General features: G+C 44.3%; 1 protein-coding gene across 1 annotated transcript in view; it reads right to left on the bottom strand.

The window, feature by feature from the left end:
• The window catches only part of LOC119387301 (fibrillin-2-like), a 126455-nt gene that overhangs the window by 31098 nt on the left and 74019 nt on the right, over positions 1–21338 (bottom strand). The window contains 4 exon segments of the mRNA XM_049414154.1: positions 11995–12114; positions 12227–12298; positions 13948–14112; positions 20884–21009. Coding sequence (XP_049270111.1) covers positions 11995–12114; positions 12227–12298; positions 13948–14112; positions 20884–21009 — 483 coding nt within the window.

Genomic DNA, 21338 nt, shown 5'->3' with positions numbered 1-21338 from the left:
ACAGTATACGAGTACGGAGAGGGGTGAGGTTGGGAGTGCTCAGTGTTTGCTCCCAACCTTATTTATCCCGGTCCGGCACCGGTGCTTCAACACAATTTTCCGTGCGCGCCGGCTTATCGTACGATTGATTTGATTTGTTGTTAAAACAACGATCTTGCATTTGGTGAGACGATGCTTGAGACCATATCAAAAAGTTAGCGTTAGGAGTTTCAAGGTACGTGATCGCGGTGAATCATGTACGACGAGCATGTGTAGAGGTGTTATTATATGTAGTGTAGACCGGAAGTCGATTAGGCACAGACCGGAAATGAGTGAACCAGAAGTGGTTGTCGGAAGGAAATACCGACCGTCATTGCTTACCTAAAGGTCACGTGGTAGACCGGAAGTGTATAACGAAGCCTGGGTACGATACGGAAGTGACTTGACGGATGTGGGAGCTGACGTCAAGGAGGAGAGGAAAGCTTGATGTGACATAACGGAGGTATCGTAAGAGAATTTGTTATAGACGAGCCCTTTGGCTTCGTGCTCCCGCCTTCGTGGACAAGACACTCTTGCCACGCTAATCACTCCTTCCATCTTCCTTTCTTCTATCATCTTTACTTCCCCTTCCCCATTCCTAAGGGCGCTGAGCCGTGCCCCCACGACGGGAGGCAGAAAATAGCGCCCCTTTTCATTTCTTTCACGAATCACTCTCTCTCTCTCTCTCTCTGGGCTATGTCATGAGTATAGGAGCCATTCGGAGGCAGAAAGATGACGAAGAAACGTTCGAGTCAGCACGAGCGCGTGCGTGAAAAATTCTAAAGAGCTCGCGGCATGTGAACCCAGCCGTGAAGGAAGACGAAGAGCTGGCATTGTCTGGGTGGACATTTGAAAAAAGTTAGAACAGACTCCTCTGGCACACTTCTGTGGGATTGGGTCAGTCATAAAAACCTTACATGCCTAAACATGAGGCAGCCTACATTCGTTCGCGGTCGGGCATCGATCAGTGTTAGATCTTTCATTTTGTAGTTCCAGTGTTTCAGTGAAGGCTTGGAGAACAATTGATTTTGCTTCAAATAGCGACCACCTTCCTGTGTATTTTGAAATCGCCTGTCCCATAAAATCACTCGACAGAAAACAGAGAACCTTAGTCAACTATAAAAAGTTTAAAGTCTGCTTGAGTTCTAATATTAACACAGTGTCCAGTGGCAGAAACGAAGACCTAGGAGTGAACCTTTGTTCAGCTTTAGAAGCCTGCAAAAACGCATCAGAATTTGTAATTTCTTCGGCGTCAACCAAGAATGCCCCACCTAAGAGGTGGTGGAACCATGAGTGCACACGGGATTATAGAAGGAAAGCTGCATGGAAAAGACTTATATGTAATCAGAGTCCACAAAATTGGAAGGATTACCAATTCATTGCAGCAACATTCAAACGTACAGTTTCACGTGCCAAAGAGGAATTTGATAAAAAACAATTCGACTACCTGTCTAAATCGAATACCAAACGTGCGTTATTCAATTTCCTTCGGTGCAGAAAGAGGATACAAGTGCCAGGAAATGCGTACTCGATAGTTTACACCTCACAAGAACTACAGGAATCATTAGATCAATTGGCTTTAGGACTAGAAAACAGGTTCGCAACGCGGCTCTCAAATTCTGTTTCTTCACCAGTATTCTCAGAATACTCAGAAGTATCGACTTTCGAATTAGCTCAAGTCATGGAAAGATTGCCAAATGCTGCACCAGGTCCTGATGGAATAACAAATACAATGCTAAAGATACTGTACCAGGAATACCCGGATGATCTTTTAGGCTTGGTAAACTATTCCCTTAGAAAAGCATGGATACCTTATGAATGGAAGATTGCCAAAATTATACCATTGCTTAAGAAGCAAGGGGCAGGGTATAATCTCGATAACATAAGACCAATAGAATTAACATCCAATGTAGTAAAACTTGTCGAAAGGGTCCTCCATGCTCATATATTAAAATTTATTAACGATAAACAATTACCGAGTTCGTGTAAAATAGGTTTTAGATCTGGTTATTCAATATGGCACGCGCATGTGGACCTAGAAAGCCGTATTCACATTGCCCGCCACAAAAAACAGTATGCGGCATTAGTTACATTAGACATATGTAAAGCATATGACAGTGTAGAGCATCCCATTCTAATTAATCAGTTGTGGAGTCACGGGTTTCCTGCTTATATAGTAGCCTGGGTGACGGAATTTTGAAGTGGCAGAGAGTTTTACTGTTTTCAAGACGGCTTCTCCTCTTCTAAACACAAACAAACTCGGGGTGTACCTCAGGGGTCCGTACTATCCCCAGTTCTGTTTAACATCTTGCTGAGTGCTATCCCCCTGCATCCAGATGTGAAAACTTATGTTTATGCAGACGACATTGCTTTCTTTGCGATGGCCCCTGACATTCATTGTCTATACAGTACACTGCAAGCATAAAGACACTCAAAATTTGGCTAGATGGTTTACAGTTGAACCTGAATGCTAATAAGTGTGCTATTCTCGTTTTTCGTGTTCAAGACGCTGTGCACATATCTATTAATTATAAGCTCCAAGATATCCCGCAAGTCGAATCATTAAAGTACCTAGGAGTTATTTATAATGAACACCTCAATTGGGGTCCCCATATTGAATACGTCGCGACAAAAGGAGTACGCGCTATGGGTGTTTTGCGCAGGGTGAGCAGCCGTAGATCCGGGATGAGAAGAAAGGCACTTTTGATGATATATAAAATGTATGTCCGGCCGGTGTTGGAATTTGGTTGTGTTCTATTTTCTGGTGCGCCAGCGTACAAGCTTCGGCCGCTGGTTCTACTTGAGAGAGAAGCTCTACGGCTGTGCTTAGGCCTTCCTAAATATGCTGCAAATGCAGTGTTATACCTAGAAGCGCGCACGCCACCCCTTTTATGCGGATTTAACCTTCTAACGGTGCAAACTTTCTTAAGATTATACGAATCACCCTCTATCCGCGATCAGATAATTTTTATCTCGGACCCTGACTTCTTTTTCTCAGCGCATTGGCCCAAATTTCATAAACTACAAATTGTATATGTTCAATCGTTGCTCGATCCACTAAAGGTACAAATTCGCGATTTGCTTCCTCTGACTACACAAGATAACTATCCCGAAACTGTGTATCATGATATTTTTCCGAACTATGCGAAATTGTTACCTTCCGGCATTTTAAATGGTTTGTTGCAAGAACATATACAAAATATGTCAACGAATGTTTTTATTGCAACGGATGCATCGCAGTCGGAGGAAAAATCTGGTATCGGAATATTTTGCCCTGAACTTGATTGGTCTTTTTCATTGCGATTGCCGGATTTTATTCCCGTTTTCCTTGCTGAATTTATGTCAATAATTCTCGCTTTACGTAAGTTAAGTACTTCAATTACAGTAGCGGCAGTAATGACCGATTCATTGTCTGTGTGCTCTTCGCTTTCAACATCCGGTGACACACCTATAACAAATCTCTTTAAAATACTGGTCCCCGCGCATCTACAATGTATTCATTTAATTTGGGTACCTGGCCACAAGGGTTTGTTTCACAATGAAATGGCGGACAGCCTTGCAAAGGCGTCGCTGACTGCACCGATAATTCCCGTTTTCCCGCCAACAGCTCACATCAGGACGGCGCGTTTCCGGACACTTACAATTAGAAAAAGCTTATTAGACTCGGCACTGACAGCGTCTCCAGAGTACAAGCACCTTCTATTCTCTTGGCACAGCGATTTAGCTAATTCAAGGTTGATGGAAGTTGCCCTAACAAAAATTCGTTGCCGCGTTACTTCCCTGAATTTTTACTTCCATCGATCAGGTTTTGTAAACTCCTCTCTGTGCCCATTCTGTAATGAGGAAGAAACGATTAGTCATTTTTTCCTATCATGTCGCCGGTTCAACACATTCAGGAAACGAATACTTGTACCACCTCTTCGAAAACTGGGCCTGGAATTATCGGAATCCATTCTTCTTTCTTTTGGGGCCACTACCCTGGCGTACAGCCACAGGGATGTTTTCTTTGCTGTTCAGGAATACAACAAAGTCTCCGTTCGGTCGTTCGACGCTCCTGCCGTTCTGTCCGTCTTCGGGGCTAGGATCGGGCGGCAGTATCCTTCTTCTCGTTGAGAGTTTATTTCGTTTTTCTTGCTCATTTTAGTACCGGTACTAGTTATATCGGTCTTTCTGGGCTCAAGCCAGTCAGACCATCTCGATGTCATTTTCTTCTCCTGGTCAAGGGCACTTCCCTTGGCTAGCCTCTATACCGGCCAAGGATTGGCCTATTGATTCTGTTTTGCGCAGTGGAGTCAGCAACGTCCCTGTGGCTCTGGTACCTACCAATGGGGGTACTATACCGATGAAGAACCCAAAGGCGCTTCAAGTGGAGCTTCGTAAAGCCACTTCGCATTACCAGCAGATTACCGAGGTTCGCCAATTCGGTCGTGGAGGCATTCTGTGCTGTTCTGCAGATCAGGAATGCGTTCGAGACCTCCTCAATTGTTCCGAGTTTGCAGCGCATCCGGTGAGCCCGTTTATTCCAGCACATCTTGCATGTTCGAAGGGCATAGTCCGCGGTGTAGATACGAGCATGACACCTGCAGAAATACTGGATTTATTCTCGGTAGCCGATGTAGTTTCAGTCTACAGGTGCACCCGAATGATTGACAACAGGAAATCACCGACCGAATCGGTGATAGTAACCTTCGTAGGAACAGTTAGGCCATCAGAAATTAAAGCATGGCCACTCATATATAAGGTAGAGCCACTTTCCCCAAAACCCCTACAGTGTTTGAAATGTTGGCGATATGGCCATAGCGTAAAAGGGTGCAGGTCAGTTGCTAGATGCCGTATCTGTGGCGAGAATCATGACAGCCGCGATTGCAACTCTGTACAAGAGAAGTGCTGTGTATGTAATGGAGCCCACCCTGCTGACTCTGTAGACTGTGTGGCAAGAGAACGAGAACTTGGGGTTCTTGAAATTGTGGAACGCAGGCGTTGCTCCCGTAGAGAAGCAGTTGCGGAACTGCAGGACAGATCAAAAGGCTATGCAGGCGTAACAGCGCGTCATTCCGCTGCCATGGATGCATCTTTCGCAAAATCTATAGCAGAGGCCATAGAGAAGGCTACTGAAAAGGCAATGGAACGCCTTGCAAATAATCTTTTTGAAACCTTGGCACAAATGCTATCAAATCAAGTGACTCAAATCCTTGGTGTAGTGTCAACGAGAGATCAGGAGTCTCAGGCTTTTGTGACTCCAAAGCGTACGGAGATGGAAAAATCGACAGCACATCAGCGATCTGGCTCTCCTCAAGCAGGACCTTCCAAGAACTTGGACCAAGCTGACCTGGAAACCCTAACAGATGATTCCGACGATATTGAAGATATGGACGCGGACTCTCAAAAGACACTGAAGCGTACTAGGTCGCCCCCTGAAAAAATGTCTCCTCATAAGTCGAAATCAAAAAAGCACCTGTCAAAGAAAGACTACTTTGAGAACCTCTCTAAAAAAGACTTCTTGAAAGCGGATATATTGGATCAAGCAGTTTCAGCTACTGTTCTAGCATCAAAATAGGCTCCCTAAACATTTTGCAGTGGAATTGCCGATCGATTGTTTCGGCAACCACAGATTTATCATACATTTCTTTGCAACTTTCCCCAGACCTCATTGCTCTCCAAGAAACCTGGCTTACAAATAGTCAAAAATTTTATCTAAAAAATTATCGACTATTTCGATTGGATCGACCTGGCAGAGGAGGTGGACTTGCCTTCTTGGTATCAACTAAGTTTAGTCACAGAGCCAAGATATCTTATCAGTGTATGGCTACTGACTGTGAAATTCTCGTATTAGACGTAACACTGCCAGACTGTTCTCCTTTTTCTTTTGTTAACGTATTTTTTCCGGCAGGAGTGCAAGACACGAGATGCCTAGACGTCATGTTAGCTTCCTGCAGAAAGGACATATTACTGACTGGGGACTTCAATTCACACCACGTGTCTTGGGGTTTCAGAACAGATTTAAGTGGAAGACGCTTGTGGGAATGGGCTGTTGACAATAATCTATCTTGCTTGAATTCGCACGTTGCTACTTTTGTTAGAGGTCAGTCTAAATCGGCAATAGACTTGACATTTTCGAGCTCCTCTTTAAGTATATCTTCATGGAAAACTTTAGACTGCGCTACAAATAGTGATCATCTGCCTATTACCTTTGACAATACCTTTCCGAGGATATGTTTCGCCGAAAAGGTTCGCTCATTTGTTAATTATGTAAAATTACAAAAAGACTTGAAGGCTACTTTGATTGCTCGCAAAGACATGCACGAAGATATTAGGGCTATGAGCCTGTGTGCAGTATTGAAAAGATCATTAAAAAATTCAACTTTTAAATTAAACTCGGGCACAGGAGGATCTTTTAGTCCATGGTGGAACGCAGAATGTATGAGGGCTTATAGAAAACGAAAAGCTGCGTGGAAACAACTGCTAGTCAACCAATGCCCCAAAAATTGGTGTGATTATAAATTCATAGCCGCTGACTTCAAACGCACTATACGCAAAGCAAAAGATGACTACGATATTAACAAATTTAGTTATCTTTCTCGGGCTAAGAATAAAAAAGCGCTTTTTAGATTTTTACGTTCCCGAAAAATTATTCCACCGTCAGAAAATATGGATTCTACAATTCTTTCACCCCGTGAACTCTCTGAATTATTAGAAAATATTGCTAAAGGATTAGAAGATAGATTTACATCCACTATGCAAAAATACATGGTGAACCCAATGGCAGGTGAGGACTTCGATGAGGTTAATGTAGAAGAACTGGCGGATGTAATAAGGCATTTAGCTCCTGCAGCACCTGGACCAGATGGGGTGACCTCTGCAATGATCAAAGTAATATTCGAAATATCGCCAAATGAAATCCTTAATCTGGTCAATTATTCTTTGAAAAATGCTTGGATACCTGCAGATTGGAAGCTATCCAAAGTAATTCCGATACTTAAAAAACAGGGAATTGGATTTGCCCTTGACAATATAAGTCCAATATCACTCACGTCTAACCTGGTTAAACTCATAGAAAGAGTTTTGAATGTCCGGTTAAATAAATATATAGATGATCAATCCATACTAAACCCCAGTCAAATTGGCTTTAGAGCTGGATGCTCAATATGGTGTGCGCATGTTGATTTAGAGAGTCGCATACAGCTGGCTCGGCGTCGGCGAGAATACTGTGCGTTAGTTACTCTGGATTTAGCTAAAGCGTACGATAAGATTGAGCATTCGATACTCATTAAACAGATGGAAAATTACCGATTTCCAAACTACATAACAGCGTGGGTTTCAGAGTTTTTAAGAGAAAGGGAATTTTATTGTTTTAAAGATGGTTGCTCATCTAATAAATATAGGCAGAAACGTGGCGTACCACAAGGGGCCGTGCTGTCGCCCGTATTGTTTAATATATTCTTAAGCTCCATTCCTACTCATCAGGATATTCAATTGTATGTGTACTCAGATGATATTGCTTTCTTCGCGTCAAATAATGATCTGCACTCACTATATCTGACGTTACAAAACTAGCTCATTACGCTATAATCATGGCTTCAAAATATTCATATGACGTTGAACGTCAAGAAAAGCGCGCTTCGTGCGTTCTCTTTTAAGGAGCCTGTCAACATCCCGCTGATTTACGGCCAAGAGCTCATACCACAGGTAGATTCCCTTAAATATTTGGGCATCATATATAATAAAACCTTAAACTGGCGATGTCATATTGAAGAAGTTTACTCTAAGGCAACACGTGCAATGGGGTGGCTGCTGAAGCTTGGGAACCGTAGAACGGGATTGCGAAGAGATACGCTGATAATGATTTATAAAATGTATTTGAGGCCTATCTTGGAATTCGGGTGCGTTTTATTTTCTGGCAGCGCAACTTATAAAATGAGACCCCTAGTACTATTGGAAAGGGAAGCTATGCGTTTGTGCCTTGGACTTCCAAAGTTTGTTGCTAACAATGTGTTGTATATGGAGGCGCGACTACCTTCTTTGTTAAGTAGATTCAAATTACTTACTGTTCAAACATTCCTCAAGATATACGATTCGCCTCAGAGACGATCATTTTACGTTTTCATTAAAGAACCGAGTTTATTCTTTGAAAAACATTGGTCGCGACTACACACCCCACAGATTATATTTGTACAAGCATTGCTAGAACCACTGAATGTATAAATTAAACATATTGGCTCAACAGGTAATCCTAATTCAAATCTTCAAATACAATTTCACGATATTTTCCCTTCTAATGCGAAACAGATGCCATTTCGCTATCTAAATAACCAGTTAGAAGATTATATAGCTCACCTGAAAATCAGCAGTATAATTGCGACTGATGCATCAGTATCAAAGGAAAAGGCGGGGGTTGGCATTTTCTCTCCTTTTCTTGACTGGTCTTTTTCGGTTCGACTGCCAGATTATACTCCTATATTCATAGCAGAATTATTGGCAATTGTTCTAGCATTACGCAAACTTCCCTCAAGTGAATCAACAGCAGTGATAATTACAGATTCTCTCTCAGTATGTACTGCACTTTCTGCGACAACAAATTTAACAGTCATTCGTTTGTTTAGTCACCTAATACAGGCAAACTTACATAAAGTTCAGTTGCTATGGGTACCAGGACACCGCGGATTAACTTTGAACGAAATGGCTGACTCATTAGCCACAATCGCCCTGAGTGGACCCCTCATCCCAATTTTACCAGATACGGCTTACGCGACAGCATCGAGATTCAGAAGTGCTTGTTTGCAAAGCGAAATAGGCAAATTCTCATTGGATAAATTTAAAGACTTCACACATCTAAGATAAGGCTGGAATGAACAATGGTGTTTATCTCGCCAATTAGAAGTTTCATACACCAGATTAAGATGTAGGATTCCGCAATTGAATTATTACCTACATAAAGCTGGCCTCAAGGCGTCCTCGTTATGCATGTTTTGCAATGAAATTGAAACAATAGATCATTTCTTTTTATTTTGTCGCCGCTACTCTAATCAGAGAAAAAGATACCTTGTAGCGCCATTTAAGAAGTTAGGATTAGCAATGAATGTTCCAGAAATTTTATCATTTTGCGGCACTTTGTTAGGGTATAGCCACAGGGATGTCTGCTCTGCTGTGTTCGATTACATCAATGAAACAAAAAGATTACCGTGTTAGTCTATTTACCTCTGTCCATAATCTTGATTCGAAATCTGCTATTGTTTATCTTAGAAACTACCGAAACGATAGTCTGTTCGCTTGCTTCTTCAACAATTACATTTTTTAACCTAAATTTAAAGATTTGTTTAGTATAATTGGTGATTACCTCAAGCATCCTGCCGCCCGGTTCTTGGCCCATCCCCCTTTGTGGGTGAGCGCCATCAAGACGAGGACATCATCATCATCATCATCATCATCATCATCATCATCATCATCAAAAAGTTCGATTAGTTTGGGTTCCTGGACATAAAGGGTTGCTCCTAAATGAAATTGCCGGTTCTTTAGCGAAGTCGTCGATCAGTGGACCGATTTTACCTTATTTTCCAAAACATCATCCGCTTATGTGACGGCTGCGCGATCTCGCAGGCGTAGCATTGTAGAAGTCTTTGCAGACACAGCACTGACAAGTTCCACAGAATATCGGCACTTATTATACCCCTGGCGGAGGTCATTTTGTGAAACCCGTGAACTGGAAGTGTCAATTACGAGGCTGCGCTGTCGTGTACCTAAGCTAAATTTCTATCAACACAGGTCTGCTCAGGCACCTTCTCTACTGTGCGCATTCTGTAGTGAGCTGGAAACTATTGATCATTTCTTTCTGACCTGCAGGCGATATACTACAGCATGAAAAACCCTTTTGGAAACACCTTTACAGGCTATTGGAATGAATTTATCTGTGCCTGTGATTTTGTATTTTGGAGCCTCTATTTCTGGGTTCTCCAATGCGAAGGTTTGCGTGGCTGTGTGGGATTACCTCAATGAAACCAATTGGTTAACTAGCTAATCCATATTATTATTATTCTGTATCGACACATATATATTTTTTTTAAAAATTAGGGCATTGATTTATTTTATTTTATTATTACTATTTTTTTACATATTTGATCAAGCGCCAAAATTTCCTATCAAATTTGTAATGTTTCTATTCCGTAACCCTCCTTCTAAAGTACTACAACATTTGATAAAACCACTCAATTCTTGGCCAATCCCCCACAGTGGGTGTGCGCCACAGTTGAAGGTCAACGAGAACAAGAACAAGGACTCGGCAGCGGAAGGTTGTATCGCCAGCAGACGCACTGGCGACGGGAGCGAAAGGCGTTCGGGTCTGCTGCCGGTGTCCCGAGGTGCAGCCGCGAACTCGACGGCGTTCGAGCAAGCCTCCTCGGAGATGCAACTACCGCGCACCGCAAGTACGAGCGTTCCTGTCGTAAGCCCCCTTCTTCAGCAGGCCGCCGTAGGCAATCCCCTTAGTGCGACGTCAGCGATGGAACTCCACGCTGGGTGAACGAGCCGACGACGACGTTAGGCCTAACGGGACTTGCAGTCAGGGCAGCGGACGGACTGCTTGTTCAGGCGACGACGGCTGACTCGTCGGACTACAGATTGGACCCCAGGATTTGAGAGGGCATCTTTGGGCGAAAAGGAATGACCGGACGACATGGACATCAGAGTGGACTTCGGCACCGTGCCGAGTCGGCGTATTCAAGAGCGGCCCGATACATCAGTGCCTCTAGAGCAGCCTGACTAAGAGTAAGGACCGTCTAGTTATGAGGGATACAGTTTGGGGCTAGCTTGAGTTTCTTTGTATTAATTGTACTTTTTTGTATATTCTTTGTATTTTTTTAGTGCCGTGCGTGTGCTTCATAAATGTGATGTGTCCTTAACTGAGTCATGTCTGACTCCATCATTCGCAACCACCCGAATCCGTGACAGGCTAGTTGGTTCATAAGGCTAAACTGCAGAGCGCAAATTTGGTACACGACATAGAGGAGCACCTACATCACAGAACAAACGCTACAGGACAAACACTACTGCGCTTTTTCTTTGCTGTGTGCGCTCTTCTATGTCTTGTACCGAATTTGGGCTCCACGGTTTAGCTACATAACGGAATTTTAGGAAGCAGAACCAATGTGAAGACACAAGGGTGCGCCGAAACATGCGGCTAAATCGCTACTAAATTTTTTAACACGAAAGTGTTTTATGCCGGGGTCCACCACGGCTCCACTGACGCATTTCCGTCATGGTTATGACGTAAAATATAGACTAACATGTGGCAAAGAAAAAACTATAAGAAAAAGTTTTGTCACTGGGAATCGAACTTGCGACCTCTCGATCGCCAGCGCGCAGCGCGAAACGACTCCGCCACAGACGGCATGTTCTCTCCTATGCTAACGGCGAGCTATTTATGTACACCATTCGCCGGTGGCGGTACTCACAGATCGGCGGTACAGCGTGTTTTCGTTATCACTAGCGAGATGGCGCGAAGGGCTCGAAGAGCGTAGAAGAGCGCGCTTTAAATGTCGTCCCCCAAGCGGATTAGCGCGCGCCTCGACAGGGCGTGGTCGCTCGTGCGGGCGCTTATCTCGTGATCTCGGTGGTTTGTACGTCTTGTGCTCTGCCTGCAAGTTTCCGTTGAGAGCACGAAGGTCACCTCGCTCACTGCAGCGGCCGCTTTTGCGAAAGGAGCGCGCTGCTCACACAGAAATAAGTTACAACTGTGACAGTTCGCGCTCATCCTGTGTATGTTCGTTCCACGCGTCCTTTCTGCTTGAGATGCGCATTGCAAGTTTCGAGCGGCTTGCCGTTCTTCGCGTAACATTACAATATGATGCTGTAGCATTCATTTCTTCGCGCTTGGGGCGAAAGAATGCACAGCAAACGCTTAACTATACGTCTGTGAAGACACGTTTCACATTTGTGTTATACCGATTCCTATGATAGAGGGATCAGCCATGTTTTTTTTCTCACCTTCGCACACGTGTAGTTGCTCGTTGTAGCGATACCCGCCGTGGCACCTGCACTCGAAGCTACCCACAGTGTTGGTGCAGTCGCCGTTCTGGCAGGCCATGCCGTGACACTCGTCCACGTCTGTGCGAAGTTGGAAAGCGAAGGAAGTATACATGTTCGCGTTAATCCGCGATAAGCTTAACCTCCGTTGCAGATTGTACACTTCACAGAAGAAAAGAAGAATCTCGCTTACCATCCACTTCCTGGGTCAATGGGTTCATTATCGTGCCGACGGTGGTGACATGGCACAACGTCTCGTATTGCGCTGCGTAAGGAGAGGCGAGAAACACGTCGCTTGTCAAAAGGTAAACGCAAGGACTTTCGATGAAGAATACGACTTCAGAAACAACAAGGAGACATTTCAAGCGTGTTCGATTACAGGTCAACTTCATGAGAACAGAAAAAAAATCACAGTTTCACCGCAAGGACGAAGCAATGAATGCGATAACAACAAATTGTAATGTTATGCGAAGTAAGGCTGACAGCTAACTCTTTGTATCCGATCTCGTGTAACTCTACAAAACACTGGTGTAAGAGAATACGGCCGCTCCAGGGAGAGATGCGCTTTTCGCACAATCTCTTCGCGTTGAGAGCGCCGCACGTAGAAGAGTATACGAGCTGTCCGTTGATGCCTGCAAAGAAAGCGCGCGCCAGCGATCGCGACCGCGCCCTTAGAATCAAAGTTCACAGTTGCTGCTCAAGCGACACCTCACCCCTCCCCCTCACCCCCTTGGTCCTTCATGCTCGTTCAAGATGGGCGGGGCGTTTCCTCTCTGCTTGAGCAGCACTCGACGGCAGGTCAATATACGGGGGGAGGGGTTATCGAATGCGCCCTCCGAGCGACGGAGATGGGCGGGCTCTTTTGACCTCTGCTTCAGCCGCGTTCATCGCCCCGCTCGCGCGCTTTTACCCGCGGGTAAAACATACGATGCGCCGGGGGATGCTATCAATTTGGACTTTATACGGAACATGACGGCGACGGCAAAAAACCCGTCGAGAGTGTCCGTATAATTGTTATTGCAATAAAAGAAAGACTACTTCCTGCCAAGGGCTAGCTTATATTAGGACCGCACGTCGAGCTTGTTGGTGCGTCTTATTAAATGTCATTGGCGTTGCGCATCTAACACAGGACGAATGAACGGCACAGCACTACTTAGGAAATCCGTCAATAAGTTCTGCAGATAGATTCGCGGACCATTCCACTGTTCACTGCTAGACTTCTTACATGAAGCGAAACTGCATGTGTATTGTTGACACCGCGAATGACTATGCACGAGGGCAGGCTTTCGAAAAAAAAAAAACAGTTCTGCAGCATTCCGCTGAATTGGCTTATGGCGAAACTGTTCTGCAGACTTCCGCAGGACTGATTCCAAATCAAATCCAATCAAAAGGGGAATTTCATTGCACAATAATAGGACAAATGCGCACATAGATGTTTGGCTCCATAGCCTAAGCGGCTAGTGATGGGTCCAATGTTAAAATAATTAGCAGTCTTGTACAGAAAAAACAAACAATAGCGAAATTATCACGCATAAGCGATAAGTATTATACATATTCAAAGAACAAAACTAAAAAAACAACGATCACATATTTACTACGAACACACTAAATATACGTGAAAAAGAATGTAATACATAAAAACTCAAGAAAATGCTTGGTTAGAAACGAAGTATTATTTGCGGGTAATGCGAAATTTCTTGCGAATTTTATTTGAAGAGGCAAAATTTTCCACAGCTTAACACCACAAAACTGAATTAACCTTTCTCTATTCTTATTTGTTCGGTGGAAAATACGTTGATTAATAATGAAAAAAAATGAAGGTCAAACTTCCCTTTCTGGAATTTTTAACAGGTTTGTTCTTGTTCATGTTTAATCAAATATCAGAGGCGATCGAGTTCAAAAGTTGTGACGTACGCGTGTCACGCTGTGGACAGGGCTGGCAGCGTTGACCCCAGGCCTTGCCGATCGAGCAACAGCACGTCATCTTGGTCTGGTTGGTCAACATGGGGTGAGCGCACACGGGAGGGTGCTGCAGGTCTACCTGGTGGTAGTGACTGTAGCACTGGTCCTTCCTCATATCTGCGGAATATTATGAACGCACATACGTACGCGGTACTTGCATGGTTGTTTGTCCGGCTAAAACACCGCGCTCGCGACCTTGCAGTTACAGTTAAACCTCGTTATAACGAGTCCTGATGTAGCGAATTATCGCTAATAGCGAACTAAATACAGACATTGGTTGGTCACGCTTCATTACAGTGAAATTTATTCCTTTGACGACGACACCGAAAACGCGAGAGCCACTGCGATGTCGGCTGTAACGAAGAAAGATTTGGTTCGTGCAAGGATCAAATTTGAAAGGTAGCGTAAACCACAACATGAATTTTGAAAGACAATCCACAACCACCTCCTCACATCCTTCTTCAACGACAGATCACATCCTTCTTGAAATAAATACGAACGCAGGTCGGTTTTTTCAGACGAACTTCTTTCCGTCGCAATTTCACCTTCCCATGTTCCGGTCTCTTTAGTTTGAAGTGCCACAATGGCGACAGGTGAGAATTAGCCTCGTTTATAGTTGGTTTGAAGCCTGCAGTGATGCATTATTGTATCTAGGATATTTGCCCGAGCCAGATTGCCGATTTGTTAGAACCTTTTTTTTTTTAATCTCTACTGTTACAACGAATGTCGGATATAGTGAACTAACTTATGGTCGCGACGCTACTTCGTTATAACGAGGTTCGGCTTTTGATAACGTACGCGCGATACTCAGAGTATCCCCACTCTTACAAACGCCCATGCGCGTATACGCGAGGATTTGCGAATGAGCTTTTCCCATAGTGACTACAGCGGGTGCGAGCGCAGACTTTATATCGCGCAGCGATGGTTTCTTGAATCGGATTAATGCATACCCATCCCTAATCGAATTGGCCAATCAGAACGCAAGTATGTCTCGTTTTAAAAAACAAGTAAAGCTACTTTTCCTGCCTCCTTGAAATATACAATTATTTTGCTTTGAACGTGAAAATTATGTAATTTTGTATATTTGTATAACTTTATAAAATTGTTAAACCTGAACAATGTAAACTTCGTATAATTTTTGTCCCATGTGTTTTTTACTGTTCATGTTGTTTATATAAGCTGTGCAATGAGCATTGTACTTATTTTGTCTGAACTGGCTCCTGCTGTCCGACGTGTAAGTCCGGGGTGAAGGCCTCGCCAGGAGACATACGAGTCTCCTTTTGCCTTGCCTCGTGGACATATTTCATGTTATGTAACTATGTCCGAAATAAATAAACTGAAACTGAAACTGAAATTAGCACATTATAATTTTGTTATTGTGTGACGCGGCATGTCTATTTGGGAGCGTGTGTTGGGGAGCTAATTGGTAAGACATTATTATGTGAACTTAAACTGTGCTTAAGACGAGACACCAGGGTAGAAGCAGACAGGACGAACGCAGACTAACAACCGATTTATTGAAGTCACACAAACTGGCCTCCTGGGAATGCGCGCGCGCAATAACAGTTCATGACCGCGTGACGAAAGTACACCGCCCCACGAATACCACTGTCTACCCAAGGAAATCAAGCTCAAGTAAGATCTTGATTTCCTTGAGTAGATAGGGGTCTTGGTGGGGCAGTTTACTTTCGTCATGTGGTCATGAACTCTTATTGCGCGCGCGCATTGCCACAGGAGGCCAGTTTGTGTGACTTCAATAAATCGGTTGTTAGTCTGCGTTCGTCCTGTCTGCTTCTACCCTGGTGTCTCGTCCCAAGCGCAGTTTAAGTTCACATAATAATGTCTATTGGGGACGTATTGGGAGTTGCAAGGCTTAATTTATTATTCTGGCGACAGAGCCTGGAAGATAGCCCCGCCACAGTGGTCTAGTGGTTATGGTGCTCGGCTGCTAACCCGAAGGTCGCGGGATCGAATCCCGGCCGCGGCGGCTGCATTTTCGATGGAGGCGAAAATGTTTGAGGCCCGTGTACTTAGATTTAGGTGCACGTTAAAGAACCCCAGGTGGTCGAAATTTCCGGAGCCCTCCACTACGGCGTCTCTCATAATCATATCGTGGTTTTGGGACGTTAAACCCCAGATATTATTATTGAAGCCTGGAAGATAGTGAACGCTGCTACCAGTCCGGCCCCGTGCGTGGAATGCCTGTAGAATGCTTCGCAATATCACGGGAAATCTTAATGTACCAAAGAGATCATGCAAAATTTTGTCACGTGGTTCTAGAAAGATTATCCCCTTCAGGCGCAACGTCCACATATGTAGATGCTATTTGTTTTTGTCAGTTCCTCGGACTAGTGGCCAAGATAGAGCGAGACACGTTGCGCATAGGATGACTTGAACCTTCTGCATAGTCACTGTGTCTTTCCTTAACTTCCAATGTTCTGCGTATAGCCGGAGCCGACCACTTCGATGAAGGCACTGCGACGTTCGACGGCTCGGTCGACGTGCCGCGTTCCAAGACCAACGTGAAAAGTATCATATTTCTTCGCTCTAAGTTAATACGACCAAAAACAAATTGGGGGACACTTAAGCTTCCCTTTAAGAGTTGAACGCGATAGCGATATCCTGCCCCTATTGCGTACTTCGGCCACTTAGTACATACTTCTTACTGCATGTTTTTACTCGAGAAGTTCAGATTGTGCATTACTGCAATGTAATTGACAAAGTACAAAGTGGTCGCATAGCCGCAGCACGCCGAGCTTTGGTGTCTGCCTTCTCTGCCTCCGTCTTTGCGTGGCCGCCCTCGCTGTCGTGCGCCACCTGACACTGATGCCCGACCAAAACTCGCCGATAAGGAAGACACCGCAGTGCGGTTGGCGCTTGTAGACGACACAGAATCCATCACGAGCGTGTCAAGAGCCCGGTTGGCGTGAGAGAATGTCTGTACGCGTGACATTATTAAATGCGAGAGAGATAGAGAGAGAGAATAAACATCTTTATTTTGTTTTCATTCAGGCATCGTCTTTGGGGTGGTCTCTCCATTCCGGGAAACCATAGGCTTTCGCCGCGTCGACAGCCCTCGCTACCAGCTGGCGCTGGTCTTCGAGGGTGTGGCTGGCTAAGGCTCGCTCCCAAAGCTCAGGCGTGTGAAGCATTTCTTAGCGAACCTCTGGCACTTTGAGCGTTTCTATCTACGTATCTATCTATCTAGCCGCCTACGTCTGGGTTCATGATCGCCTCCTTAACTTGGTCTAGACCAAAATTGGCATGGGAGGGTAAGAGGACTTGACGAATATGACTGTGTGGTCATGACCTGAATAACGTGAAAATCCTGTCGCGTACGTCGTCAAACCGTTTCCTCCAGAAACGTGTGGCACATACCCGTTTACCACCGGCCGCGGTGTACGGGTATGCGCCACAGGTGACTGACAGTTTATATCTACCAGGAAGGGCGAGAACAGACATTGGTAATTTAAATGCGAGGGCGTTAAGAAAAACCGACATCGGCAGCGTGGACCCGACGAATGGAAAGAATGAAAATTAGGATCCCAGCAGGAATCGAACCCAAGCATTCTGCGTGGCAATCAGGTATTCTACCACAAAGCCACGCCAAATCTACAAACTGGTTTAGAAAAACAGCCTATGCAAGCGTTATTCTGTTTTTACTTCTATTTTTACTCTTTATTAATGATATAGCCAACCAGTGTGAAGTCAAAATGAGGCTATTTGCAGATGACTGCGTGATGTACCACGAAGTCAAACATATTTCTGATCAAATTAAGCTTAACAGTGCCTTAAACAGTGTATTCCAGTGGTGTCATGATTGGAACATGACCATTAACAAAGAAAAAACCGTTTCCGTGTCAGTTACTAAGAAAAAAATTCCGCTCAAATTCACTTATGGTTCCGACAGCACTGTACTGCGTTCTGTTAACGAATACCGCTATCTGGGTATTTACATCACATCCGATTTGAACTGGACAACGCACGTCCAGCATGTAGCAAAAAAAAAGCCATGAACAAGCTCTTCTTTCTTAAACGTGCCTTGAAAGACTCACCCCCCGAGATAAAACTTCTGTCTTATATTTCCCTTATACGTCCGATATTGGAATATGCGAACATTGTCTGGTCCCCGTACACGTCTACCTGCATATCAACACTGGAAAGGGTGCAGCGCAAAGCAGCACGATTTATCTACAACCGGCACCGGCGCACAGATTCACCTACTGAATTATTGCGACGCGCAGGGCTCCCTACTTTATCCAGTAGATCGAAACTCCATCGTCTAAAGTTTATCTACTTACTTTTGCACAACTCATTTAGGATTAAAGCATCAGACCACATCAATATAAGTCAGTCTAGGATCACTCGAAACAAACACCCACTCACTCTTGAAGAATTCCTTTGCAACAACAACACTTTCTTTTATTCCTTTTTTTCCGTTAGCCGTGCGTGAGTGGAATGCGCTAGACGCCTCAACGGTGTTGCAAATGACACTACAAAAATTTCTAGAACTCGCTGAGCTGTCCATTGCAACACCGATCTAGATGCTTGACATTGTCAGGTTGATTCCTAAATAGTTTCCTGCTTGTTTTTTGCTTATCATATGCCTGTCACATAAGATGAATCCTACGATGCTGTAACCTCAATGACTATCTTGTAACCTATGTATATTTCTCTGTTTAGCATGTATGCCATCAGCGACTTATCTGTCAAGACATCTATGTATGAATTGTACAGACTTATGCGATTCCGTCTTCATCTACATTTTCACTGTAACACCTCTGTGTGTTTGCTGTTTTTCTCTAAATGTACCCACTCCTGTAAAAACCCCATTTGCGGTTGACAGTATACTGAAATAAATAAATAAATAAATGTCGGTGCAACGTCAGTTGTGGTTGTGGTGCTGGGTATCTAATTTTACAAGAAAGCAATAAACACTACATATGTAGTCCTGCAATACAAGCGTCATATCAGATTAACGTCCGTGATTCCAGTGTTGGCTCCGCTTTTATAGCAGTCTGATAAAGATTACATTTGTATTCTTATGAATCAGCAAGCTGTATTGAAGCATTGCTCGACCCCGGAGGAATAGATCAACGAAAGTTACTCATGATATTCGCATCATTGCAGCGTAAAGTGCACTTAGTCCGCCAGAATGACGCTGGCGGACTGGGCGATGGCCTCATGCTGACTGAGGATGATGACAGATTGATTGACAGTCGCTTTGTAGACTAGGCTACGTAGGTCACATACGCCCAGGTAGTCTACGAATACGACAAGCGCCATCCACTGATGTTGGTCTACGTAGCCCTATCCAGGCCTACCTCAACGGCCTAAACCTCACCAACGCGATGGGTGGCTTCAGATTCCGACATGTACAGACAATTTGTCGACGAAATGACCGAGGGATCCACGATTTCTAACAGCTGTACTGTACCGCATACTTCACTACACATGGACCCCTCGCCACCGCGATCGCGACCGGATCCGATAACAAGTTATGACCAGCTGCTGGTGCTCATTGATCACGGTGATGATGACCTTGTTCAAGAACTGTCAAGAACTTCTGCCACACATGCGCACGGGTTCTTGAAACGTGCGTGCTTTCTTCACGATAACGGACAAGTATAAGCACTATATATCAGCTTACCGCTTCTGGTGTTGGTAATATCCACGTTGCCGTTGGCAGCGTTACCCAACTGTAAACAACTGGTTTATAACACATACGCGGCTCTTCAACATATATGTGTGCGTATAAAATTTATACAAATCTTTAGCGTCATTTCGTAACGTTTCGCTCAGTAAAAAAAATTACGCCACAGTCACCTTCCCGCCGCATGCTTTGCATAACATCGACTCCCACGGTACGTGGGATCTGCCGAATTTTTTTTTCGAAGTATCATTGCACCCACTACGTGTGTGTAACAGCATGAGCGCACTAAGTTGTGTGCCTTATATGTAATGGGTAGCATGCTTTAAACCAGGAGCAATTATGCTCGAGAAAAATTTACGAAGTTATGATGCACCCACTACGTGGTCTTAAGGAAATACGCGCAGTAATGTGTGTGCCTTTTATAATGGGTGGCTGGCTTTAAACCACGAAGTCGTTATGATATTCGCGTGGTGTGACGCCCGATGGCAATGTACGCTTGTACCAAGCAATATTACTGCGATATTGCATCTCGTAACGTGGCACCTGTATACAGGACGCGTATGTTTCTGAAGCATGAAAGTACTTTCAGTGCAGTTCCAAGCAGAGGCGCGGCTGTGTTGTTTAGAAAGAGCGTGTTGTTTGTATTTTGTGTGTTGAATATATATGTTTGTGACATGAAATTGAAAACTATCCGTAATGAAGAAAAAAAAAAAAAGAGAGGCGCGGCTGTGTGGTAGAACACCTGCTTGCCACGCAGGTGGCCTGGGTTCGATTCTCACTCGGACCCAACGTTTTTATTACTATTTTATTTGCAGCTTTCTTGTTTTTTCGGTCACAAACAACGACGCCGAAACCGACGCTGACGCCGACGGCGGAATTTCTGCGAAAAGAGCTCTTTAACGCAATCGCGTTAAAACAAATTGTGCATGCATTGAGCCTACGATGCGATTCTACTTTTGTAAAAATGGAACACGACTCACTGAAATAATTAAATATTTAATTATACACTAATTGGGATTATTTAATAGACCTCGCAGTAAACGACATATCTCTTCAATTTCATTTTTGGAGTGTATTATCACGTGCTTCACTATTATCTTGCGTGAATTTGACACATTTGCAGACAGTCGATCGTAACTCACGCCTGAAGGGGTTATATATAGCTCACGTATTTCTAAAGCAATAACTATGATGATCGGCTGAGATTATAGCGGGCTGGAGCGATTGAATCTTACCCACACAGGATTTGCCTCCGCGGATGACTGCGTAGCCCGGTGGACAGTAGCACACGTAGCTGCCGTCGCTGTTGTGACAGGTTCCTGGACCGCAGACGTCCGGGTACACCTTGCACTCGTCCACATCTGAGGGACAGGGAAAGTGCGTGTCAGTGCGCACGAGGTGAGACTAACGATCGAAGGAGTTAACTCATTAGCCCGAAGTACAGGCTATCGTCAATTATTTGTGTCTCCTTTCGAGTTTTACCGGTGACGTGACTTTCGAGTTTTACCCGATAAATATACGAAGATATATAGGTACAGATTAGCGTTGGTTGCCCTCTACTGGCGCCTGCCCGAGCCGTTAATAACGAGGCTCTCATCAACTCAAGCTTATTTCCTTTTTAATAGAAGCAGGCGGCACCAAAGGCCATAGAAACAGCTTGACGATGGTGTCTGCCTCCTAAGTTCACATT

Source organism: Rhipicephalus sanguineus, chromosome 3, assembly GCF_013339695.2.
Source record: "Rhipicephalus sanguineus isolate Rsan-2018 chromosome 3, BIME_Rsan_1.4, whole genome shotgun sequence".
Lineage (NCBI taxonomy): Eukaryota > Metazoa > Arthropoda > Arachnida > Ixodida > Ixodidae > Rhipicephalus > Rhipicephalus sanguineus.
The sequence above is the reverse complement of the archived record's forward strand: the minus strand, read 5'-3'. Positions and strand labels throughout refer to the sequence as shown.